The following is a 27,937-nucleotide window of genomic DNA, read 5'->3' as shown; positions in this document are numbered from 1 at the left end:
CTAATGAAGAGCAGGAATGGAGGGAGAATTGAGGGATAAGCAAAAGTTGTTAATTTGCACAAATAAATGCTAATTAAAGTCTTTAAAAGGATTTTCCAGTCTAATAGCACTCGCTGCAGACAGCATCATTAAAGTAATTTAAAGCAGTGGCTCATAACACACTCAATATCAGTAATTTTAAGTTTAGGCTTAAGCTAAGATATGCTTTATCTTCTGAAAATGGAGTTGATATGAAATTATACAAAGTTCATTCATACAAACTATAGAAAACATTAACTTTTCTGGCTAAATGAGTTCTTCCTGGAAAATATTATTGGAGTTTGAAATATTAGATTGTTTAATAATTATTGTCAGTACATACATTTTAAATTAGAACTATAACTGATTATAAAATTAATGAAACAAAACATTAAATGGGTAATAGCATAGCTCCTGTGGACTTATTCGGGTAATGAACTTAGATTTTCTGATTGCCTTTGGTTGAAAATTTCTTGGGTTTTTTTGTATCAGGCAGTTGTAACTGCACGAACTTGAGGTTATTCGGCTCAATGGCAAAAGGTTTTAGGTCCCAGGATTCATTATGCCATGAAATGCAGTGTTTGAGGCCAAAGTTGCAACACTGCACAAAATGAATAATGGTAGAGTTAATCTAAAATGTTTCACTATAGGAGGCAACATTAACCTCCAATCTTGTTTTGCTTTACTACATCGAGAAAGGACACAAGATGGATACAGGAAAAGGAAGTGCTATATTTCTGTACATTTCCTCACTCCAAATATATGACTTTATTCATTCAGATTTCAACAAAAACATCACAAAAATAATAGTAGAGCACAACTACTACAAAATAATGACAATGGAATCAGAAAAATATATTGCAATTATTTTCCAATATGCAAATTTACATATTCTGCAAATTTGTCGACAATTTATATCAATTCTAAGGGGTCGGGAACTGGTAAGTGATTTGAGAACAAGGGGTATAAGATCAAAATAAGTTATCAGAGTGGATATCCCAATTATGAGATAACCAATAGAGCAATGCAGACTGAAGTTGTACGTCAGCACCATGCATAATCCCAGTTAAAGCAAACTCTGTGGGAATTGCTCAGAAACAATACCCCGGGTCCAAAATGCTCAGATAATTTGGAGGGCTCTGCTTCAGTTAAAGCTAATAGTTACACAAAATAATTGGATAACTAAATATCTAGTGGAATTCCTGGTAGCTATCTTACAGATTCCCACAACCCCCAGCCTCATAAGCTTGTGTGCAACTCAACTTGTGAACAGACTCAAGAACAGAACCTGTTTGCAACACCTGTACTCAAGCCTACAGTCACGAAGACATGAACAAAGTTTTCAGCAGTCGATAAGCTAAGGGCAAAGCTATGGAGGTATAAAGAGATAGTTCTTTGCAATGTCCTGGATATATAGTCTGAAGATGGTTAACAACAGCACCAAGATAGCAAGTAGCCAATTTTGGCTGCAGATTGCAAGGAAGAGGGATGGAATCAGTGGGTAAGAAATATATATTAATCTTTCTAACATTTCATTGGATGAAATCTCTGCTCATCTATTGGACAAGCAGATTGATGATTTAGCAACATGGAGGTCATCAGAGGTACAGCTGCATGCTGAAAGCTGACACTGCATTTTCAAATAATGTTGCCAAAAGGGGCAGAATCTAAATGAGATACAGGAGGAAACCAAGGATTGATCCATAGGCGGCACTGAAGGTACTGTATAAGAGCAAGAAGGTAAGCCAGTAGAGATGTTATAATGACTAAAATTAAGTAGATACGAATGAAATCAGTCAGATGATGCTCCACCCAACTGAACAAACAGACATTGAAGGTGTGGTCAGCCGTCTCAAGGGGGCCCCAAACAGTCCTGCCGGGTGAGAGAGATTCACCTGCCTCTCTTCCAACCGCATTTACTGCATCAGGTGCTCCAGATGTGGTCTTCTCTACATCAGGGAGACCAAACGTAAACTTGGGGAACAGTTCACCGAGCATCTCAGCTGGGCCCACAGAGGCCAACCGGACCCCCCAGCCACTGGCCATTTTAATTCCCCTTCCCTTTCCAACATGACCATCGTTGGCTTCCTCCATTTGCACAACGAACCTCACTGTAAAATTGGAGGAAAAACCACTTATCTTTCACTTGGGCAGCCGACAGCTCGAATGACTGAACATAGAGTTCTCCATCCCCAACTGCCTTCCCAGCCTCTCCCCCTCCCTGTCACCAACTGGACTCATTCCTCCCATTGACCAACCAGGTCATACCCATTACCTGTCTTCACCTATCCCCACTTCACCACCTTGCCTCTGCCTCCACCTCCTCCTTTATCTGCAGCTCCCCTTACACCCAGAACGTCGACTTCTCTACCTCCTGATGTTGCCTGGCTTACTGTGTTCTTCCAGCCTCCTGCCTGTCTCAAGGTTACAAGCCAATCAAATGACAAGGAGAAACAGCTGACCTTGACAAAAACATATAGGACAACATTTGAGATGTTGACAAGACCTGTTTCAGTTCAGGCAAGAAACTGTTCAATGCACGCCACCTCCAATCCAGAACCAAGACTGCCTTAACAAAATGTAGTATACAGACAAATTTGTGGGAGTGTATACTCAAAGCCAGAAAGAAAAGGCCCTAGTGAAAGTTTCTCTATCAGACTGTTTCCCCTATACTCTGCGTCAATCTTCACAGCAAAAGCCACAAATAACATACCAGAACATTAAGAGAGAAGAGGCAGAGATGAATTTAGTGACCATCACCATGGAGAAGGGGCAGGTGAAGCTGAATGGTTTGAAGGTGGATAAATCACCCAGTCTGGATGGACCACATCCTCGTGTTCTGAAAGAAATGGCTGAGCAGATTATGCAGACATTAGTGATGATTGTTCAGGAATCACTGGAGTCAGGATGGTTCTCAGACAACAGGATAATGACTAATGTAACATCCCTGTTTAAGAAGGGAGGGAATCAAAAGGTGGGAAATTATAGGCCAGTTAGATGAGGAGGAATTTCTTCAGCCAGAGGGCAGTAAATCTGTGGATCTCATTGCCACTGTGTAGCCAAGTCATTGGATGTCTTTAAGACAGAGATAGATAGATAGATAGGGGGATCAAGGGTTCCAAGGTAGGAGAATAGTGTTGAGAAATACACCAGTCATGACTTAATGGGCCAAATGGCCTAATTCTGCTCCTGTGTCTTGTGGTCAAACAATGCACCCCCACCCCCAACATTCAAGATTCACAATGAGCCTTGGAAGCCTCCTCTCAATTAAGTCAGACACAGCTCAAATTCAACATGGCCTCCAGTGTTCCAGTATAGTCTGGGGCCATCTGAGGAACGGTGCATTTGGTCTGATGGCTTCATAAGCAGTTACTAAGTTCATGATCTACAGAATAGTAGCACCACCTGCCCTACAGTATGCAGGGATCTAGTCAATATACAGCATAAATCTCAAATCCCTGGGGAAATATCATCAATGTTTCCACAGAACCCACCATGTCCAATGGGAAGATAGATGTTCTAAAGGAGTACCCTCTCATCGGCCAACATCTCAAACTTCAAGGCACTGGTTACTATCAACCCAGCAGCACAGGGCAGGCAGCTTCACCTGTATGCCTGAGAATACTTCCAAAGCAAGGAAGTATTGTCAGGCATACAGGTGAAGCTTAGAGTAACCATTTCGGAACAGTTCAACATGCTTCCCTGAAAAATACATCCCCACTGATAAATGGGAAGCTGTTGTGCAAGACCACTGGAACTGGAGAAGAATTATGAATCTTCTCAGGAGTGTGTGTAAACCTGAATCTCTCAATAGTCTGCCTCCTCAAACACTACTTGCTGTGTGGCAGATTGAGCACTGGAATGTTTAGTTCCCTCATGAACCACAACTGCGCAATGGAACAAGATCATCTTCGGTCTCAGGTAACTGTAGGAGAAGGAAGATCTCAAGTTTGCATCAGGGGTCTTGAAGGAGCTGTGGTGTAAAATTCCAAGCAGTGGAATGTGGTGAAACGGTTAAAAATTATGTCCCAATACATGTGTGAATCTAACCGGAATGGAGGTGTTGCTTAGTCCCGTGTGAATCTTCTTATCTGTATGTAACCAGAATGGAATGTGTTTTTTAGCCTTGCTCTGCTGTTCACATGAATGTTTATATCTGGAAAAGAATAAAAAGCTGGAAAAGTCTCCAGTTCGGTGAGTCTGCTCCGGGGTTACGTTTAACCGCCGAGCGTGGGTTGTTGGCAACCGCTCTACAAGAACTGACGGCTCCCAGTTTTTTGTAACATGTAGAGTGAGCATAAACCAGACCCGTTGTGCGACACTGCGGGGAATAAAATGCCCATATTCTAGCAGTCTCGCCTCTTGGTCGTTTGTTCTGTGTCAGACTACTCTCCTACGAACCTGACCTTGAGAATTTTTTAAAACATTTGGCGTAGTCGAGCAGGGTCAATCGCAATTGAGGAGAGATTTTGATACAGAACAATGTTTTGGAAAACGACTAAGAAACCAGAAGAACAAACTGTGGAGGTCCCGACCGTCCCGGGATGGCATGGATGTGGGCATGTACGTGGCAGTTTGTTTGAGAAAGGATCCCAGTCCTGCCGAAGAACCCCTTGCCTGGGGTACAGCGGAGGATGTGGGCATGTCCAAAAGGCTGAAGCGGAGTTAACAGAATTGAATGGGATTGAACTGAACTGAACTGAGTGGAACTGAAGTGAATCAAATTGAACGGAACAAAATGGAACTGAGCTAAATTGAATTGAAATGGACGGAACTGAATTGAACACAATTGAATTGAACTGAACAGACCTGAACTGAGCTGAATTGAACTACACTGAATTGACTGAACTGAAATTAACTGAAACGAATTGCATAATGTAACACATGTATTGGGCCAAGCAGTGGAATGTGGTGTAAAATTCCAAGCAGTGGAATGTGGTGAAACGGTTAAAAATTATGTCCCAATACATGTGTGAATCTAACCGGAATGGAGGTGTTGCTTAGTCCCGTGTGAATCTTCTTATCTGTATGTAACCAGAATGGAATGTGTTTTTTAGCCTTGCTCTGCTGTTCACATGAATGTTTATATCTGGAAAAGAATAAAAAGCTGGAAAAGTCTCCAGTTCGGTGAGTCTGCTCCGGGGTTACGTTTAACCGCCGAGCGTGGGTTGTTGGCAACCGCTCTACGAGAACTGCCGGCTCCCAGTTTTTGTAACATGTAGAGTGAGCATAAACCAGACCCGTTGTGCGACACTGCGGGGAATAAAATGCCCATATTCTAGCAGTCTCGCCTCTTGGTCGTTTGTTCTGTGTCAGACTACTCTCCTACGAACCTGACCTTGAGAATTTTTTAAAACAGGAGCCAAACATGAAATTACAGAGATGGACATTGACATGGTTACTTTGTAAAATCCATCACAAAAACAGCCAACTCCCGTTTTCCATGTATTCAGCATCTGCAGTGATTTGCTATTCACAAAATAAGGCTTTCAGTGTTTAGAATATTAAAGATATTAAGTAACTATTTTCCATCAGCAACATTTTTCCCCCAACCTTTCAAGGAGTTGCAATTTATAAACTTGCATGAACTCACTGAATATACTACTGAGTAGGAAGAGAAAAGAGAAAGGAGCAAACTAGTGTATTCAATTTATTGGAGGAGTTGAAAACAAGTTCCTTTCTTGAAAATGCTCACGTTATGCTTCTTATTGAAGATTTTGACATACACTGACTAGAAATGAACTTATAGAAGAACCTGTGATTGCAATTTCCTTCATCCACATAAAAACAATCAGGTGGCCACCCGGCAAGAAGGCAGCAGAACAGGACTGAGACACAGACAGACACAGAGAAGGGAGCCATCCATAGCTCTCATGTGCTGTCACTATATTAAAGGGAGGGAGTATCCACCAGGTCAGAATGACAGGACCTGGCCCTACAACATTTCCATGGAGGACCCCTTCTTCGTGGTGAAAGGACTCGCCAAAAGGAAACATCCTCTCAGCATCCACATGTCAACGGCAGCGACGAGTAGACCCAACACTGTGGACTCAAGTAAGCCCAGCAGTGCAGAGTAGAGTTGGCTCTGCAGTTCGGACATGTGGCAGTGGCGGAGGAGAGTTTGAGCTCACAACAGCTTCTGATGAGGCCTCAGAGGCTAGGGTATCAGTGGAGGAGAATTGGCACCGAAGACTGAATGTTTGTTCCAACGGCAGTGGCATGGCAAAGAGGACTCATGCCTGGCCACCAGGCTCATGGCAGGGCACACAAGGAGGACTAAAAGGTATAACACTTATTCTTTGTTTCTTCATTTTTCTGCCTTTGTATTCTATAAGATAGCACCAGAGAGTGGTGACACTATACAACAGTTTTTCACTGTATTTTGTAACAAAATGCATGTGATAATAAATAAAATCAATCAACTCGTTAATATGCAACTTCTAACGACATGGGTAAACCTTCCTGCTTAATTTAAACCAGCAATACAGAAAAGATTTATCTAGTGCAGTAATTTGTGAAAATTCAAGAGGCCAAGAACTATTTAAAGTAAAAATTAACAACTTTATATCTTAAAAGTACAAAAGAGAATAATTAACTCACAAATCTTTACAACTCCTTCCTCTAATGTTTTATTTTCCCTTCTATAATACTTGTCCGATAAAACTCCCGATTAAGATTTACCAAAAATTCGAATTTCAAAACCAGCCAGCTGTCAAATCTTTCCTTTGTATCTTCCTCTGTAGATTTGCTCTCCAGGTTGGTGTTGATGTTTTTCTCTCTGTGCAAACTCCTTCTCTAAACAGGTACCCCTCAGAGAGTTCTTACTCGCCGCCGACATTTGTTGGTCTTTTGGCAGTTGTCCCTCAGCTGTTCACGTTTTCCCGGTTTTATACCCCCAAAGCATCGGGTTGTCTCATTGATTTTTAATATTGTCACTATACTAAATTCAAACTTGATTGGAATTTGGTATGTTTTGTAGTATAATTTAAACTGATTGGCCAAATTCAAATTTGTTTTTGTCTCCAGGCAACTAGCTACACTAGCTGCAGGACGAAAAGGTTACATTGTACCTTGTTCAGAACACTTGGTGCTGTATCAGGTAGTTCTGCTAGCTTTCAACTCTCAAAGGTACAGTATATTTCTACACCTTCCCTAACAAACTGCTTCAGCCATCACACTGACATAACACCATGATTCTCTAGCTCAATATAGCAACTGTCCTTTCTATAGTTTTCCATTATCTAGAACATTCATGATACTGTCAAACTTCAAAAGCATAATTTTATTATATAAACATTATTTGAGATCAATCATGAAGAACCTTGGATCCTAATGCATCAAGTCTGAATAAAAATACAAACAGGCTAATTACATTTTGTTAAGAAATCAACACTTGCATGCACGGTTTCAATTTTGTCCATAATAAATTTCTGTGCCCATCTTTCCGCAATGGGAGGGGATAATTATAGTCTGACATTTCCATTATAAAAGTGTTAACATTTCATTATGGCAATATAATACTAAACGATTTCAAATTGGCACTCGGTTATATCAGTGTACCTTGGATGAATAAACAGATGTAGGCAACAAAAACAACAAGTTTGGGGAAACAGATTCTGGTGAATGGGAGATACCTAAAGACTAGCAAAGGGTACAAAACCTTTACTGCGATCCCAACTGGCGGAAATAATGGACAAGTCAGATCACAATAAGACCTGGCCTCATAGACACTGTGTAGAATTTTTGCAATTTTGCTTGCAGCATGATCAGTCACTGAGCACATTCACACGAGGTTATCAGTGAACCTTTGAAAAAGTGAAGGGAGTTTATCACACAAAAGAATAAAAAGCTCTTGACGTATAACATAATTTGATAAAGTGTTACCAGAAACAACAAACAAGATTGATGCAACTTCTTCCGAGACGTATTGTTTGCAGATACTCATCCACACTTAAGCATCAGTCCTAACTTCACTTGTTAATTTCTTCCTCAATTGGCAAGACCACAAGTGTTTCCCTATGGCAAATTTCTGCAAATTCAGCAGATGCAACTCTCCCATTACTATCTCTCTGAGACTTTTAGGCACAAGCTAACTCACTGACCTTTTCCTCACTGAACTCTGGATTTGTCCAGTTCCAATTTGGTTGAACCTTCCATTCCTTTCTGAAGTTCTCATTTTGGATTCACGAAGGTGCAATCATTCTTCTAGCTCAATATATAGCGTTAACACTGGACTCAGCTTTAATATTTTCCATCAACTCATGCCTTTTTTTTTGTCTCATTATTAGCTGCATTTAACATCCCTATCAGCTTCACCACAGCTCACATGCATTTTCTCTGCATTTTTACAACTTCTCCAACTATTAACTTTGAGGTTCATCAAGAAGGCATTTTATTACCAAAAAGTCACTATTTTCAAAATTCTCCTGCCAGAAGTACTTCCCTAATTTTAATTTGTATTTCATTTAAACTATTTTTCGAATCAACCTGTTTAAGAAATGTTATTACACACCTTTGCAGCAGATTAGACTCAAACCCACACCTCCCAGTCCAGGGCTAGGGAGACTCTCACCGTGCCACAAACAGGCTGCCAAAGTGAGAATCAGACCATGAAACCAAAGAACCATTGCTGCCCCAAGGTTCTCAAAGTCTTGCTCATCTACACCACCTGTCCAACATCATTTCCTTCTTTTAAAGCAACTTTTTCAAAATGCCGATACAATTCTGTTCTTTCTTCATTAATTCAGAAGTCAAGTCAATCAGGAGTATGAATTGCAACATTTTTCTTTTCCGTTCTAATTTCTCCTTGCTAAGCAAGCTTTTCATCATAATGATCAAGTGGCTGAGACGACTGATCTCCAAAATCCACAGCCATTTTCCTTTGTGCTAAGTATAACTCCAAACACTAAAATATTTTCCATTAAATCCCTCCATCCTACAACTCTGACTTCCATGTCTCCACATATGCACTCCCTCTGGTGTTCAGTAGTCCTGGTGGAAACCAAACTGAGCAGTGAGCAGCTTATTCCTGATGAAGAGCTTACGCTCGAAACATTGACTCTCCTGCTCCTCAGATGCTGCCTGACCGGCTGTGCTTTTCCAGCACCACACTTTTCGACTCCAATCTCCAGGATCTGCAGTCCTCACTTTCTTCTAATGAGCAGCTTATTGTTGAGTGAGTGTTACTTTCTAGCTCTGTTGGTGACATCTTCCATCACTATGCTGATGATTTAACAATAGACTCATCAGGCAGTAAGTGAACAGGTTGGATTTGTCCTGCTTTTTCTGAATAGGAGATGCCTTGGCAATTTTCCACAAGTATTCAGTATAATTTCTAGAATCTTGTCAAGGCCCACAGCTTTTAGGAGTCTCAGTAGGTGGTGAACACAGATTGTTCACTCAGCACTTCTGAAGATATGGGCACCCCCATCATTGAGGTCAGGGATATTTGTCGAGCATCCTCCTCCAGTGAAATAATACGTTTCTTTATTCACCACCTTTTTCAACTCAATGTGGTCAGATGACAGAGCTTCCATCAGACCCAGTGGTTAGCAGGAAAACTTAGTTCTGTCTGTTGCATTCTGCTTACACTGTTGGTGAGCCCCACTACCACTGAAACCTCAGCAATGAATTTTTCCAGCCCTAAACTCCTCGCCTTTCCCATCTTCAGCTCTCTACCCTTTCCAAACACATACCTCACACAGTTCCACAGTCTCTATTCTCAAAGACCTTCTTCAATACCAAGATCTGCCACAAACAAAATGGTTCCACTCACAGATAACCCTACTGCTTTTCTGTCACATAAATTCTCCATAGTATCTGATCAAAGACTGGTTGAAAAATCCAGCGCACTTAAGTTTCTATTTTACTCTTTGCTTCTTAGCTGTGCATCTCCATGGCAAACTCAGATCACATTTCTTGGAACCTAATGATGTCATAATCAAGAAATCAATGAAAACCTCTTTCAAAATTTTCCCTAGTCTCCTTTGAGGGGACATGCCATAAAGGGGACATGCAATAAAGAGAAAATGCAGGGTTTCCCCCCTGCACAGATCATGATAATTGCCAGGTAACTTCCAGGGTTTCAAATTAAGAATAGGTGACTGAACACTTGCGATGATTATTAGAGCACAGACAGCCAGCATGGACTTGCAAAGAGCAGACTAACCCTGGCAAACCAGATTGAAACGCCTGACAAGGTAACTAATATAGCTGACAGAGAATGTCTGTCTATAGGTTTTAACCATATAGACTTCCAAAAGGCACTTGATAATACCCCTCATAAGGCATTGTTAGCTAAAGTTAAAAGTACATATATTAAAAGGGAAATATTGACCTGTTTGAGATATAGAGCAAGTGGCAGGAGAACAGGAGTGGAGATAAGTAATCCAAGCTGTAGCACACAGTGGGCAAGAATTCTTGCAATCTACAGTACCCAACAATGTCCTTCAACCAAGCAGTGATTGGATAGATGGGGTGTTGTGCAGTAAAGGAAGTGGGTGTAAATTGATGGCAATTAGGGAAAGACTGAAAGATAAGCTATTACTCAACAGGTTACACAATGCAGGTCCATGGTGGCTAATCACCTGTCCAGTCACATAACTCACAAATGAAATATTATAATAGAATGGAAAAAGAAACAGATCAATTTAATGCATTAGCATACATAATTTGTGGAATTAACCATGCTTTTATTCATGGATGAAAATCTGCATATATAGGAAGTTTTTTTTCTGGTCAAGAATGTTTTATAATTTTCCTCGAAAATATCTGTATGCAGCATTTAGTCTACATTTTCACCTTTCTTAATTTTTTTTGTCACTTGGAGTTTGTGATAATAAGTGTAACATTGTGAAGACACAAAGCAGCTATTACAGCACTTCAGCACAGAACAGCACTGCAATTATTACTCTTACATAATCGCTCGAAAATCACCGCAACATGTAATTAGCATTTGTGCTTCACTGTAAAATATTCATTTGAGAAGCAGTCAAAATGGTGAAAGCACTGAAATCATTTTCCATCTGCTTGAATGTAGAGTTGCATATCATAGTTGATTGCCTTTTATTAGATGACACAAATTTTCTTCAAGTGTTGTATTTTGCATTATATTAATTGTACATATCCAACAGACATTGAAGAGAAGCATTTTCGATGTATACCCCCAGGAAATCAAACTTTTTTTCCCCTAGAAGATAAAACTCCTTCAATGCAAATTAAAATGTGATATCATAGATCAAACCAAATCTTTCAATGCAATATCAGACATTAAATATTAGCATATTTTTTCCATTAGATAACACACAGTTTTTAACCAAATGCTGCAGTTATTTAGTTGCTATTATTTATCACTATCGAGTTAAAATAAGCAATGGTTTCAAAACTGTTGGTTCACCTAATCCAAAACTGAAGCCAGTCTCACAAAATGTCACTTGAAATCTTGAAATTACTTGGACTGTTTAAGAAGTTAACTGTAACAACCATTTTGCACTCCGTAAAATCCCACAAACTGTACTATAAAACACCCATAAATCTGATTTTCTGGGGGTTTGGCGGAAGGAAAAATATTTACCAAGACACCTGAAGTCTGTGAATAGTGCCAAAAATCTATTTCAAACATCCTAAAACCCTGAAAGAGGGAGACAAGACATCCTTTTGTTATACGTGTCAAACAGCAACACTCTTTTTAAGGAAGCTCAGATCCAGTGCAATGGACATCAAAATGAGGACTTAAACCTTTAATTTTCAGACTCAGAATTGAGAACAGCTGAGCGAGGAAAGGGAGACATACTACATGGTAATATCTAAAATATTTCAACCTCTGATTTAAGAGAACAACAGCGAAGGAATAAACAGGTTGAAGGTACAGAGGAATGCACCAGAAGTGATTAGCCCTTCAAACCATGCCCTTAAAGGGCAATTAAATTTTTTTGATAATTATTTCTCTCTTTTTAAGATAGGTTTTCTATCTGCTTATCTTTACAATTAATCTTTTAGTATAGTAAATAAGAGTGAGGGGGGCTCCTGGTTAGCCATGAGATAGAAAGAATGTTGGTGGTTTATTACCATCCATTGATCCAGACTACAACATTCACATCAAAGTTCTACATGCCTGTTGCTGTGGTAACTCCAATGCCAAATAAACAGTAAAATACAACAACTGTTGAGAGGAAAACATCGCATTTTCTGGAAAAGCTTTGTATCGATGCCAATGAAAATCCATTTAAAGACTGATGGACAGAAAAGTTGCTGGCATTTTTGCGCCTGTCCTTCGGTTAAACCCCCAGCCCAACATTCTCTCAGCAACTTTTCAAATAGATTCCTATTTGTATTTTTTAAATTTCTTTGAGGCCAGATTCCATTACAGTTTGAAATAGCCTGTTCTAGATCATCTGTGAGAAATAATTTCAGCTTCCCTCAAGCTCTTTTGCCAATTATTTTATCTCCATGACCTTGAGTTATCACTCAATCGCTCAAAGGAAATAGTTTCTCCCTATTTAGTCGTTCAAAATCCAATTTTGCATATCTCAAATAGGTTTCATCTTAACTTTCTCTATTCTGAAGAAAACAAACAATCTCAGCTTCTCCAGTCTTTCCTCATAACCAGTGTCTGTCATTCTTGCCAGCATCTCGATAAAACTCATTCTATATCCTCTGCAACAGCTTGGGCTACTTTCTAATGGATAATCCCCATAACTAGAAACAGTACTCCAGTTGAAGATCAACCATTTTTTTAAAAAAAATCTTAGCATAACTTTGCAATCAATAACTCATTTTTTAAAAGAAGCCAAATATTTCATGTACCGTAATTACTGTTATACCTTATTGGAGTAGGGCATTGGAAATCAAGCCCTGCTATTTCCAACATTGTCATGAAAACCGAAGGATTTTTAAAAGTGCATAATTTCCCAAATTACCTGATTTTCATACAGACTTCCAGACTTAAGAAGCATTATTATTTATTACTACCTACAGGGAAACAATTATGAACAATCCGCATATATAATTTTACTAGCTCAAATGCTAACTCCTTCTGAACTCTCCCTTACACACAATGGAAAAAGAAGAGTATGTAATGAGCAGATGGAAATACCAGGACAGCAGCTCAGTGGTTTTTGTTCACAGGATCTGCTGCGATGATGCTTGTGCTGGTCAGAATATTGCTTCTTGGTCTACCTCTGCCAGATGTTTTTGACTGTTGAACATAAAGTGAACTGTTTTTCTTCAGGATTAAAGTGTTTCTTACTGAAAAGAACAGAGAGAGCTCCTGAGCCTGTGGAGATCTGCTGGCTTCTCTCTATCTTGTTCACAGCACCAAGCTGTTCGGAAACCCAAGAACCAATCAGATAATTGTAGGCAGATAGAAGGCCTTCCTCATCAATAACTGGTCACTAGTCCACAAACCAATCAGCTACTTGTGCAATCACCTTTGGCTCCAGCACATATGCACCTATTACTGGGTGGCACGGTGGCTAGCACTGCTGCCTCACAGCGCAAAGTTCAATTCCAGCCTCGGGTGACTGTCTATATGGAGTTTGCACGTTCTCCCAGTGTCCATGTGGGTTTCCTCCGGGTGCTCTGGTTTTCTCCCACAGTCCTAAGATGGATAGGGGGATTGGCCATGCTAAATTGTCGTGTAGTATGCAGGGATGTGTAGGTTAGTTGGATTAGCTATGAGGAATGCAGGGATAGGGGATGATGATGACGACGACAATGACGACGTTGCAACTTCTACTTCATGAAAAAGTAGCTGTGTGAACAATACCTATAATGAGTATCAGGTTACACACTTTCAAAAACCTGTGGTAATCCTTCTGCAATCCTTAATTTTTTAAAACATTTATTTTCCCATTTCAGTTTACAAATTAAAACACAGAAAAATTAAAAGTCACACTCTTTACATAAAGTCATTAGTTTTAATCTTACTATCAACTGTGACAGAAACCTTCCCCTCCCCCCCCCCCCCACATCCCACCTCCCAATTGTACACTTTTCTCCTGGCAATCTGCAATCCTCCAGTGCTCTGGCAGCACTCCCATGATGCTGGAGAATTGAAAAAATTGTGGTCAGACCTTCTGATTTCTCAACATATTTCCCTCAGCAAAACATGATGCAGAACAAGACAGCATGTTAATTTTAGGGAATGCCATCTCTGTTATCTTCTCCTGCTGTTCTTCATAAATCCAGTAGTAAGAACATTTTATCCATTCACACTTCATTGCAGATGTTACACACCTCTTTGCAGAAAGTGGCAGGCCATAAGCCAAGTAATCACATACCAATTAGCCTCATGCATCTAGTGAAAAGCAGATGTTTTTCTGCTGGGAGAAAAATGTGTAGTTGGGATGGGGTTTCTGACAAGGTTAATATTAACACTAATGCTTTCATTTTCGACATAAATGACCTGGACCTGGATAAAAAGGACCACAGTGTCAAAATTGGTCAAGTCTGGTATCATCTGAGACAAAAGATCAATGCTCGGATTTAGATTTCAAAATAGAGGCAGCTATTGGGCGGCACGGTGGCATAGTGGTTAGCACTGTTGCCTCACAGCGCCAGAGACCCGGGTTCAATTGCTGCCTCAGGCGACAGACTGTGTGGAGCTTGTACGTTCTCCCCGTGTCTGTGTGGGTTTCCTCCGGGTGCTCCGGTTTCCTCCCACAGTCCAAAGATGTGCAGGTCAGGTGAATTGGCCATGCTAAATTGCCCGTAGTGTTAGGTTAGGGGTATGGGTGGGTTGCGCTTCGGTGGGTCGGTGTGGACTTGTTGGGCCGAAGGGCCTGTTTCCACAGTGTAATGTAATGTAATGTAATCTAATCTATATGTGGATTTATGCTGTGGAGCTAACTTTTTCTAAACAGGCTAAAAAGTCATTTGGAAAGTGATCTAAATGAAACAATTCCCATCCCGACTGCAACATCAACTTCATCCTTCTCTACTGTGAAGAAATATAGAAGTACCTAAGCATCTCATTTAGACCCTCACTCTCAACAAGATTTCCGATTTTTGCCACTAATTTACCTCGGTCCAACCCGTCCATGCTGACCAGATATCCAAACCTAATTAATCGCACTGGCCAGCACCTGGCCCATATCCCTCCAAATCCTTCCTGTTCATGCCATCCAAATGCCTCTTAAATGTTGCAATTGTACCAGCCTCCACCACTTCCTCTGGCAGCTCATTCCATACATGTACCACCCTCTGCGTGAAAAAGTTGCCCCTTTGGTCTCTTTTATATCTTTCCCCTCTCACCCTAAACCTATGCACTCTAGTTCTGGACCCCTCGACCCCAGGGAAAAGACTTTGCCTATTTAGCCTATCCAGCCTATCCATGCCCCTCATAATTTTGTAAATCTCTATAAGGTCAATCCTCAGTCTCTGACACTCCAGGGAAAACAGCCCCAGCCTGTTCAGCCTCTCCCTATAACTCAAATCCTCCAACCCTGGCAACATCCTTGTAAATCTTTTTTGAACCCCTTCAAGTTTCACAACATCTTTTTGATAGGAAGGAGACCAGAATTGCATGCAATATTCCAACAGTGACCTAACTAATGTCCTGTACAGCCGCAACATGACCTCCCAACTCCTGTGCTCAATACTCTAACCAAGGAAAGCATACCAAATGCCTTCTTCACTATCCTATCTCTCTGCAAACTCCATTTTCAAAGAGCTATGAACCTGCACTCCAAGGTCTCTTTGTTCAGCAACACTCCCTCGGACCTTACCATTAAGTATATAAGTCCTGCTAAGATTTGCTTTCCCAAAATGCAGCACCTCGCATTTATCTGAATTAAACTCCATCTGGTCAAGATCCTGTTGCAATCTGAGGTAACCCTCTTCACTGTCTATTACACCTCCAATTTTGGTGTCATCTGCAAACTTACTAACTATACCTCTTATGTTCGCATCCAAATCATCTATGTAAATGACAAAAAGTAGAGGACCCAGCACCAATCCTTGTGGCACTCCACTAGTCACAGGCTTCCAGTCGGAAAAACAACCCTCCACCACCCACCTTTGAGCCAGTTCTGTATCCAAATGGCTAGTTCTCCCTGTATTCCATGAGATCTAACCTCGCAAACAGTCTCCCATGGGGAACCTTGTCAAACACCTTACTCAAGTCCATAGAGATCACATCTACCGCTCTGCCCTCATCAATCCTCTTTGTTACTTCCTCAAAAACCTCAATCAAGTTTGTGAGACATAATTTCCCTCGCACAAAACTATGTTGACTATCCCTAATCAGTCCTTGCCTTTTCAAATACATGTACATCCTGTCCCTCAGGATTCCCTCCAACAACTTGCCCACCACTGACGTTAGGCTTACTGGTCTATAGTTCTCTGGCTTGTCCTTACCAACTTTCTTAAACAGTGGCACTACATTAGTCAACCTCCAGTCTTCCGGCACTTCACCTGTGACTTTCGATGATACAAATATCTCAGCAAGAGGCCCAGCAATCACTTCCCTAGCTTCCCACATAGTTCTAGGGTACACCTGATCAGGTCCTGGGAATTTATCCACTTTTATGCGTTTCAAGACATCCAGCACTTTCTCCTCTGTAATCTGGACATTTTGCAAGATGTCACCATCTATCTCCCTACAGTCTATATCTTCCATATCCTTTTCCACAGTAAATACTGATGCAAAATACTCATTTAGTATCTCCCCCATTTTCTGCTATTCTTTGAGGTATTCTTTTCCATGCTGTCATAAAACATTCTTGCATTCACTTTCATGTTACCCGTAAATCTCTTCATTTATTTCCTTAGGACTTTTTCTTTAGAAGCCTTTTTCAGTTCATTTCTTCATTCTGCTTAGTTTTCAACTGAATTCTGCATCTGACATTCTTCATAAAGCATTTTTATTTTGTCTTCTGAAAAGGTCTCTGTTTGGATTCTTTAATTTTCCTCCTTATGGGAAAATATTTGGTTTTTAAACCTCATCATCTCTATCTTGAAGATTCACCATTGCTCATTACTGTTTGCTTGGCCAGCCATCATTTTCAATCTGCCTATGCTGGATTGCTTTTCCAAAATTATTGAAGTAGTTCCTCTTCAATTTGGATCTTTTCACCTTTGATTATTCTTGACCCTTTCAATACACTTAAATTTAAACTTTAAACTTAATTATGCTGTGATCATCATTACTCAGATACTGTCCCATGCAAAAACCATTGCTGTACCTCATCCTGAAAATATTTATATAATGGCCATTAAGATTACATCCACACAAAACTGTATATATCTATACAGTTCACAAAAGAAACAAATCACAAATGTTAAATTAATCTGAAAATGACTGATTTGCATTTTTCATCTCATCCTTTCTCAAGCTTGGTACTTTCCAAATTATCCCATAGAAATCTCGAACTATTACATGGAGGAGCCTGGAGATTATTGAGCTGATAAATATAATGCTGGGTAATGTCAGGTACCTGATCTCAAGCAGGTCAGTATCCAGAGCACTACAATTGGTCTTAATATCATGAAGGCTTTGGAGATAGAAGGGAACAGAAGAGGGCACAGAGAAATTGAGGCTCTATGCCCACTGGCACATACAATCTGACAGAAACAAAAAGAAAACTAAATGAGAACACAGGCAGGTCTAACTGTTCACTTAATTGAACAGCCTCTCACCAGTCACAGCTTAAGCTCACTTAAAGAATAACCACTTTGTTGGAGGAGGGTTGCAGTCGTAAGCAGAGTTAGGGGAAAGATTTATCTTTGAATTTCTTGTTTTAAAAAGACGAAAACTAATTCCAGGCAGAAATGGATTTCCCCATATTTCAAAAACTTATTAAATTTAATCTTAAAAATATCCTCAATAGGTAGTTGTAAAGATAATTGCTGCTTTCACAATGATGCACAACTCAACAGTACCACCATCTGGAGAAAGTTTATACAGAAAACTGGTGCAGGCAACACACGTTATTCCTGCTCACGACACATGGATAAGTTAGGAGACAGTTACAGAACATACATATTCCAAAATGAAAATGCATTTAGCCAATTTCATGAATGGAAATTGCAGTTCCTTTTGGTCTTAAATGCATTTCCAGGTAACGCACTTGCAGTTTAAAACAGAATGATTTGTATGACCACCTCAAAGCACTTCCAAGCCAATAGAGTCTATATGAAATGTAGTTACAGTGTAAATGTAGGAAACATGAAGGGTTACATCCAAAACATTGACTTCTCCACCTCCTGATGCTGCCTGGCTTGCCGTGCTCTTCCAGCCTCCTGCTTGTCTACCTTGGATTCCAGCATCTGCAGTTTTTTTTTGTCTCTACAGCAAGCTCCTATAAGAGCAATATGATCAACTGACAACCTGTTCTTAATTAGGGACCAAATATTGGCTCCTGTTCACCTTCAAAATACTGCCACCTGATTAAGAAACATTGTGTGTGAACAATGTTTAACTCGCTGCACGTTCAGAACTTCAAAGCTAAAGGAATACGCCAATCATCCAGCCAAATGTTATTCTTTAGCTCAAAGTTGTCAGCTTGCACCAATTGGCAGTAGTTTGAGGTGTCAAATAGACACCACACCAGACAATGGCAGCCTATCCATTCTGGACAACTGGTGCATTGAGACAGCTTTATTAAAAAAAACAGAAGCTTGACATTTCAGTACTGGATTGCTTGCAAGTGCCTTCTAGTGGTGAGTAAAGAGAACTGGAGGATAAATACAGTGAGACATTTGGGTATCACTACCGAGCTATTCAACAAAGTTTCAAAGTCAAAACTGAAGATATCTTTCTCATTGTACACAGTTTCTTTAACATGAATAGTGGTATTAATGATCAAAGGGAACAAAGTTCCATTCTTTGAGTAGGATAAATCAAGGCAACCTTCATTTCTATCCATCAACGCCTGTTCAATTTATGCTTCTGAGGGCATCCTGTGAACTTAGGCTTGGTTGTGACTGAATCACCCAACACATTAACTACCAATGTGACTAAACGAACAGGCCAGAAGCCAAAGCTAATATAGCATAATGCAGTGAGAAATCGATATCCTTGTGCATCAGATATTTGGAAAATAGCAACTGAGGCTGACAAAAAAAAATTTAAAATGAAAGCAGGCTGCCCCCAACTCCATATATTCAATACCAGATACACTAAATAAACTGAAACTGATACATCATGCACACTTCGACAGTGTCTCCAGTTTACTCTGGTACAGAATGCTCTTCCTATGGCTCCTCAACCACAATAAAGACATCACAGTATGTAGCTAAACAATACCATGAGAATGGTGTCAGAAGTACTTAAAACCATTCTGAGTGGCTTCCAGTGTTATCCCACATTGCCCTACCCACCATTTATCACAATACCATTATACTTCAAGAGATAGAAAAAGGTCATACGTAAAGGTTTTTAAAAAAAAACAAGAATGCTTTCAAGGTCACAGCAATCATTCTGGGAAAGAGCTACCAATATGCCCATAGCATGTATCAACCAACCAGGCAGAATCATGGAAGGCATGCAGTGTTAAAGAACCAACAACTGACCAATGACCAGCAGCAGAGATCCTTAGTGTTAACCTCATTCAATACAGCACTCAACTGAATTCACACAAGCCACCACTCTGCAACTGGAATGTAAAGGATGACCAAAAGTGTGATTGTGATCAAAAGTCATAGACCATCAACCTACACAATGAGGTGTGCTCTTGGCGGTACCTTATTTCTCCACACGACCCATCAGAGGGCCATTGAATGGACAGCCACACGAGACACACCATTACACAGCTTTTCCATCATATGAAAGCTTAGTATTAAATGTAAATCACATTATTCTTATTTATTCTTTAATTTAGGAGCTAAAGTTTTTTTTTTTGGATGACAAGCCACCGTAAGCATTGAATAAAATGAGATTCCGAGCCAAGTTCGAGAATATGAGAGCGAGGGACCCAACATCAGCATTGCCCTGGAGACGAATGGAATGTGCAGAATGGGGTTGGGATAACACATGAAGGTTTGAATGGAAAACATTAGGCGGCAGTAGCTCAATTGAGTGATTGTTATGCTTTGTATAGGGATAAATGGACATCTAGGAATGAGGTAGAGTGTGGTGTCTGATCAAGGGTATTAAATTTTTCACTCAGTGATGCAACGCAAAGCCTACAGGTTTCTGAGCTACCTAGCCAAGTGCCAAATGGCAGTCCATGATTAAAAATATTCTTTAGTTCTGGCGTTTGTCACATTCTAAAACAAAAATATTTCCTGTGCAAAAGGTGTTGAAACTAAAATCTCGTGGATAATTAACAGAAATCATTCCAACATAACTAACATCTTCAGAGCAATGGTTTAAATGTAGAAGTTGAGAAACTGAATGGCAGAGTAGAGTCCAGGAGTATGACCTCCTTGTTCCTTGGCATGTTAAATGCTCTAGTTCTCTCATCTGGCATCTCATATGCCATTGACAGGGACAGGTTCCACCCAACAAAACATATCCATTAGAAAAGTACACATAGATAAAATACATTCCACATTTGGTAATTTGACTCCTGGATTAGATTGTAGCCTATAAAATACTTCCAGATATTCACCATAAATGCAACATTTAAAAGGCATCTGGATGAGTATATGAATAGGAAAGGTTTGGAGGAATGTGGGCCAGGTACTGGCAGGTGGAACTAGATTGGGTTGGGATATCTGGTCGGCATGGACGAGTTGGACTGAAGGGTCTGTTTCCGTGCCATGCATCTCTATGTCGATGACCTCTTTTTATGAGAGAACAAAATGCTAATCCTAGCAATGATGTACACGCAACTGAAATTTGAAGGGGCCCTACATTTTGGGTTTATCTTCTTAAAGTAAACATGATTTAAACAATGAGAGTGGTTTTGACTAATGAAAACTGAACTCTGAACAGAAATGGAACTGATCACAAAAGCAAAGTAAAACTAAATAATCTAAGTAGAATCTTAGAATCTCTACAGTTTGGAAACAGGCCATTTGGCCCAACAAGTCCACAACAACCCTCCGAATAGTAACCTACCCAGACCCATTCCCCTCCCCTATTACTCTACACTTGCCCCTGACTAATGCACCTAACCAACATATCTTTGAATACTATAAGCAATTTAGCATTGCCAATTCACCTAAACAGCACAATTGTTAGATTGTAGGAAGAACCGGGGCACCTGGAGGATACCCATGCAGACATGGGGAGAGTATGCAAACTCCACACAGACAGTCACCCAAGGCTAGATTCAAACCCGGGTCCCTGGTGTTGTGAGGCAACAATGCTAACCACTGAGCCACCGTGCCGCAGACCAAAATAATCTATACAAGTGACATTGTAGACAACAAAAAGGCATTGTATAAAAACATTTAAAACTGCAAGAGATAAAGCATTGCAATGGAAGATTACACTTGTGAAAAAGGAGAAAGTGAGGACTGCAGATGCTGGAGACCAGAGTTGAAAAATGTGGTGCTGGAAAAACACAGCAGGCCAGGTAGCATCTGAGGAGCAGGAGAATCGACTTTTCGGGCATAAGCCTGAATCACACTTGTGCCACTTTTGAGAATCTGGGCCACTGCATGCACACTCATAATAGTTTACTTCAAAACACTTTAGAGATCAAATTTATTTGAAGCTCTCACTCAAGTACATAGAGGAGATTTTCATTGATAGGTACATTACTCAGTCATGTGAGTCTATTAATTTTTTTTTTAAAAAGACATTTGACGTTTATATCCGATGAACTCTGAAATTAGTTGTAAATTAATCAATCAGTCATACAAAGCTGAATCAGTGCCATTGCAAATGTTGGAATTAGTTCATGATCAAAGTTGCTGAACTTCTGACAACCGTCTGACTATAAACGGAATATCCAAGGTATAATTCCTAGCAAAAGAACTCTCACACTTTTGCCATGTCCCATTCCCATAAATTTCACATAAAACAAATGAGTTTCACATCAAGCTGTCTTTCTGAACATACTGACACAAGAGTTTTTGTGTTCGTTCATCTTGCAGTAAAATACTCAGAATTTGTATTACACAACCCAGACCTCAGCATGCTTCAGCTGCAAAACCTCAATAGTTAAAGTTTGGTTGGAACAAGTAAAGACTCAAAAGAATCTGTGCTTCAGGTCCAGTGACCCTTCCTCGGGTCACCATACCCAAAACATTATCGCCGATTCCTCTTCACAAATGCTGCTAGATCTCTCAGCTTTTCCAGCCATTTGTTTTTGTTCCGGATTTACAACATTCGCAGTTCTTTTGGTTTTTACTCAAAAGAGTCTTTGCACTTTGGGAAAAATCATAACTATGGCAATGTTGATGTTAGGCCAAATAAAGAACTTGTAAGAAATCTACAGACATATCTCATGAACTACATGCACATTTCCCTGTGCAGCCTTCTGCGCTTCATTTGGAGTCACGTACCGGACGCAAGACTCCACCTAGTGTGAGAGAACCCATTTGTTACAGGGGATGAAATTTGGTGTAAGAACCATGGAAATGGGTAATAGGCATAGTCAATGTGAGGTCAGGATCAGTGACGTATAAAGTTCAGATAGGTGCAACGATCTTGAACAAAGATGAGGACCACACAAAAGCCATGAATTCGTAGATGTGGGAGCAAAACATGCCCTGTCCTTCGAAACAGTTGGAACAGCTGTCGGAACCAGTGGGTTCACCTCCTCTGTCAAATCCTGGTGAGTCCTCAGAATTAGAGAGAGACATGATTGATGTAGCCACCTCAACAAATTTGCTAACAGAAGAGAGAGAGAGAGAGAGAGATTATAGCGAGGCGCTTCTAGCGTAAGAGGTGAGCTCCCATATACTACATGTCACCCATATCAGATATGGAGTCAGAGGAACCTGACCCCATGCCTATGTTCTTGGACTCAGAGAGGGAGCGATGTAGTGATTATCACATGATCAGCAAGATAGAGCTCATGGAATAGGAGTTCCTTGATTAGAACAGATTAACAGCCCCAATCAGGGAGTTCTGGCTGACAAGTAAAAATAGGCATGGCAGAGATACTGACACATTGAGAACTGATTCTAAAGAGGCAGTACTGAATTCAAGAACTGTTCATGTGCAAATAAAGGGTGACTTAGTGATGGGATACCTGCCTCTGAGGAGTTATTTCACTAAGATTTTCCTATATTGAAATCCATTTGTCACAATTTAGCTCATTTCCTTGATATACAGTACTAGCATTAAATTTTATATTTCCACCTCATTTGATTACAATTGGCAAATGTGCCTTAAGGTACACGAGAGGAGAAAGACTTTCTCCCTCCAAAATAAAACTGGTCAATAGCCCTTGGCTAAGAAGCTACTACGAATTTGACTGGGAATTTGTTCAGGGTCAAAACTAAAATCTCAGCATCATCCCAATTAACCCAGAAGACTGAATCTACTCTGTGCAATGTTTAGCCTTGTTTATGTTGCAGCCTCGCTTTTGTCGAACTGTTTGAATTAAAAAGATGTTCGGGTAGGGATAGGGAGAAGGTAAAATTGATCAAGGTTGTCAGTGAAGGAAAAGTGAGAAATCTTGAACCCTACCACTGCCCATTGACTGGACCATGGGATAGGGGACAAAATAATATTTAATAAACGAATAAAGCTAACTTCTCCAGCATCTGATATATATTTCAGTAATACCATCCAAAGCTAATACATGTAATATACTTATATTTACATTTCATTTTACCAGCACAACCAATCTACTTCAAGTAACCTTTTTTTCAGATGAGGTACAATACTCTTTATTAAAATGATAGTTATAGGGTTAAAATAATAGATTGGATAAACTTAGTTTGCGTTCTTACGCCCAGAAGGTTTAGGCATGACCCAACTGAAATATCTTTTAAAACATGATGATAGGTTTGATAGAGTAGATTTCATTCTGTACTGATGAAACCCAGGACAACAAAGCACACAAGCTTTAAGAACATACCAGCTGACTTAAACAGAAATTTACTTTTTTTTGCACATAGTATAGTGGAAATCTGGAACTCTTCCTGAAAGACTGATAATGTTGAGTCAATTAAAAGTTTCCAGTCCAACATCAGTCAGAATTTGTTTCTTAAAGTTATCAAAGGATGTGAAGAAAGGTCAGGTACGTGAGGTTAAAGACAAACCAACCACATGTCTCATTAGTCTGCTTGCTTTGTACTGGTTCAGAGATGTACAAAATAAAAATCGACTTTTTACAAACTGACTTTACCTGAATTTACACAGGTTTTTCAAACTCAAGAGACTCCCCTTTTTCATGAGTAAAATATAAGCTGAATAAAACAATTAAAATCCAGATCATGTCAGCAATAAGGTAACAAAACACTCTTACGCATTCTCGACTTGTGTTCCATCATATCATGAATCAAACTAATATATTTAAAGCAAACAAGACTAAATAAAGAAGCTTGCTGTGAATTTAAAAAGAGAGACACCTAACCCCTCCCTAAATGCAAAACCAACAGATTCACAGAGACCGCCATTAAGCTTTGTAAACGTTCAGGTCACTGTATTAGGTACTGCAGCGTGGAATGTTAACGCTGTAGTTTATGCAGAGATACTATCCTGCAAGGCAGAAAAGGGGGAAAAAAAAGAAATGCTCATTAAATGGGTGACACCCGCATGATTGGCTTCGAATGCCCTTGGCTGTGTAAAATTAGCAAACAAACAGTGTTACGTTAGGAAATTTCAAATATCCTGCATGACCGGCTGTGAACTTCAGCCACTCAGGAAGCTAGTGATGTGTAAGTTTCAGGTTAGAATTTTCTGATTCTTTTGTTGCAGTATATAGAAGTTCCAGTGTGATTATTGACATGCTGTTCACCCAAGAGAGATAAGACAGGATAACAAACTAAACTAACAGCTTCAAACATCTTGACTCAAAAAGGTTGCTACAGAAACATTCCTTATTTGCTATAATTAAAGTCCTTTGTGTGTCTCATATCTATAAGGCTCTATTCTTATTGCGGGCAATTTTAAATATCGATGCACTTCACAATAACTTCTCAATGGCTGGTCAGCCAGCAGTGATAAACACAAAGGTTTTTAGCTTTCAATAAGACAGAGCAGTGAAATGAATGACCCAGCCCTGCAATCACGACATGTCACAGTATGACAGCTGCCATCCATCAACTAATTCATAATCAAGGCCTCGATTCATAACCATGCAATTGCTATCAGTCCAATGCACTCTGCAGCTGCAACTGAAGTCAAGATGACAATTTCAAACGTGGGCCATCCTGTACTCAGCCCAACTTAATATTGGCGAATAATTTAACTAAGCATCAACAAATTAAACATTAAACAGGATGCAATAACTTCAAGGTTACAGAGAGCTTATTACTATCAATCACATATTTAATGTACGTATACTCATAAGTGAATGCGAAATATGCATACTATTAATATGACTTGGTCATGTGTAACTTCCTGTAGTCAATTTATTTTCCTTTACATTAGTACACATTTGAACAGCTGATCATTTTTAGCTTAAACATTTTTGAAACCAAGAATTACCTTCTCAGCAAGTTTTCTTCTGAGTTTTCTTCAGGCATTTCTTGGTTTAAGGCCTCTTGTGAAACATTCGACATTCTGTTTGATGTTGGTTGACTATACACACGTTCCCAGTGTCCTGTCTCATTGTTAAATGTTAGACCCATTGTACGTTCCCCTTGCTGGCCAGAGCTGTGGCGGGCAAATCTGCCTTCTGAGCCACTCAATCCATGAGCCCTACCCATGATCCCTCTACTTGGTGGGGTTGGTGAATGGCTGCTACCCTGCCCTAGTGGTTCATAATTGTTTGGCACATGCCAAGAGCTGCTCTCATTGGATGAAAAAAGCTGTGTGGTCCGCTCCCATCGCTGAGTGTCATGGTTAAAAGTCAAAAGGTTATGGCAGGCTCTGCAGCGGCTAAGATGTCCACCTGATGAATTGGAAGTGTTCTCACTGTTTTGCTGTGATGGCCCAGCCCTATTAGGTTCTATGTTGTTGTTTAGGATCTCCTGCACCTGTTGGGATTGATTAGACTCGCCACCAACTCGCTGATCCACGTCCTGGAAGTTGTCCATCTCCATGAAATAGCGGTTCAGGTTGCACTGGAGCACATTTCTGACAGACGGCTGGCTGTTCGATCTCTCTTCACCTGTGCTGCTGTTGACACCAGTGTTACCACTACTGCTTGTGCCGGGACTCAAGACATTGCTCCCCTCAGAGGCTAATGTGTAAACAGGTTGAGCGTTTGTCTCCTGCTGTCTCAGCACTGAAAGCAAGCTCACGGATGATGCACTAGTTCTCGGGGGTGGCATGCTTTCCAACTCTGACCTTGGAGATATGTTCAGCATTGTTCTTGTCCAATCAGAACCACTTAACCTTGAATTCTGTTCCCTATACCCTGGGGTGGTGTTAGATTGTTGCAGTCCTGCTGAATGGTATGCTGTGTGACCTAATAAGCCCCTCCTGCTAGTGGCTGCAGATAAATTTCGGAGAGAGTTGCCAGAGGTCTCATAGTTTACAGTACTGAATGCAGATGGGCGGTCAGGAATACGAGGGTCAGGTTGAGAGGAGGGCCTTTCTGGAGGAATACGAGGCTCAGTCCTTGCAGATGTTGAGGTGGTGGCTGCAGAGGATGTAGAAGCAGTACTGTCTTCACCAGATACAGAAGAGGATGATGATGTCCTCAGGGCAGAACAACGGCTACAAAAACAAACCAATCCCATGTGGTGAACACACTCCTGAACAGGGTAGCTGAAGCGGTCACGAAGCACAGCATACACTGAAGTCCTACCACTTTCACCTGCTGGCAAGGTGCTCTCATCACTCTGGCTCTGATCTCCTGTCGTTGTACCAGATGACCGAGAGGACAACATATGTAAAAAGTTGTGAAGCAGTGGAGTTCTACGGACAGGCTGTGACTGGAGAAATGATCGCTGACGATATTGCGCTGTGTCAACATTATCCAATGGAACTTCGCCATCATCATCATTCTAGGAGGAGGGAAAGAAAACAATACATAAATCTGCAGAATACAATAAAATCTGCATACAAAATAAAAGAAAAATATAGAATTAACCATATAAAACAAGTTTAAAGTTTTGAAATATACAGTAAATACCCTTTGCAATTACTGTAAAACTAAACCCATTACAAAAAGGTCATCTATTTCATAATAGTTCTAAACTATCTTCCTTCCTTCCTTCGAGTAATTGTCTTGCACATCCAAATTCAGCAAAGACATCTCTGAAACCTGCCAAATGGAACTAAAAAGTGTCCCCCACCACCCCCCCCCCCCCCCCCCCCAACTCCTAACTGAAGTCTAATGCACTACATTATTTACTCTGTGCTGGTCAAGAGTCTCCCAATATAAACAACATTCCATTAGCCTCCAAAGAACACTCACTCTCTCTCATACTGTTTATTTAAAATAAACCAGGCCTACAGCAATACTTACAAGTTAAACATCTTCAAACATACAAACATTTTTCAATTTGAAAATAAAACAAACTAAATTGCTAAAATCTATGCAAATTGCATATCGTATGCCACATCAAGACAGGGTTAACTGCATAATATCTTGTGCATTAGCAGAATTTGTAACAACATCTCTGCAAACAGACTCCATGGCCAAAATCCAGACCTCCTCAAGAATCCCTTTCTCTGACAATCCTCATTCTAATGTTTCTTTGTATAAAGTCACCGTAAACCATTTATCACAACTAATTCTGTTAATATGGAATCTTGAGTCACTCTGAAGATCACCTGAACGCAGTTTCCTAAACTGGAAAATTAGAAAAACATACATACATCCATGAAGTACATTCGTGAGCTAACATGCATAACATCAGTCTCGGAGTTAGATAAAATCTTACCAACAGTTTGCACTTCACTTAAAATTTGAATTCAGCCAGCCAGAATATTCATCATGACCCATTAGAACTTGAC

General features: G+C 40.2%; 1 protein-coding gene across 5 annotated transcripts in view; it reads right to left on the bottom strand.

The window, feature by feature from the left end:
* The window catches only part of ambra1a (autophagy and beclin 1 regulator 1a), a 390,498-nt gene that overhangs the window by 310,215 nt on the left and 52,346 nt on the right, over window positions 1–27,937 (bottom strand). For all 5 annotated transcript variants that reach the window (XM_043706209.2, XM_087996752.1, XM_043706210.2 and 2 more), the window contains exon 7: window positions 25,517–26,982. In XM_043706209.2, the coding sequence (XP_043562144.1) occupies window positions 25,517–26,982 (1,466 nt within the window). The remainder of the gene's footprint in view (window positions 1–25,516; window positions 26,983–27,937) is intronic.

The sequence above is a fragment of the Chiloscyllium plagiosum genome, unplaced genomic scaffold (assembly GCF_037043375.1).
Source record: "Chiloscyllium plagiosum isolate Xiang-an unplaced genomic scaffold, Cpla_swu_hap1 HiC_scaffold_18, whole genome shotgun sequence".
NCBI lineage: Eukaryota > Metazoa > Chordata > Chondrichthyes > Orectolobiformes > Hemiscylliidae > Chiloscyllium > Chiloscyllium plagiosum.
This window is presented reverse-complemented; position numbering and strand designations above follow the sequence as displayed.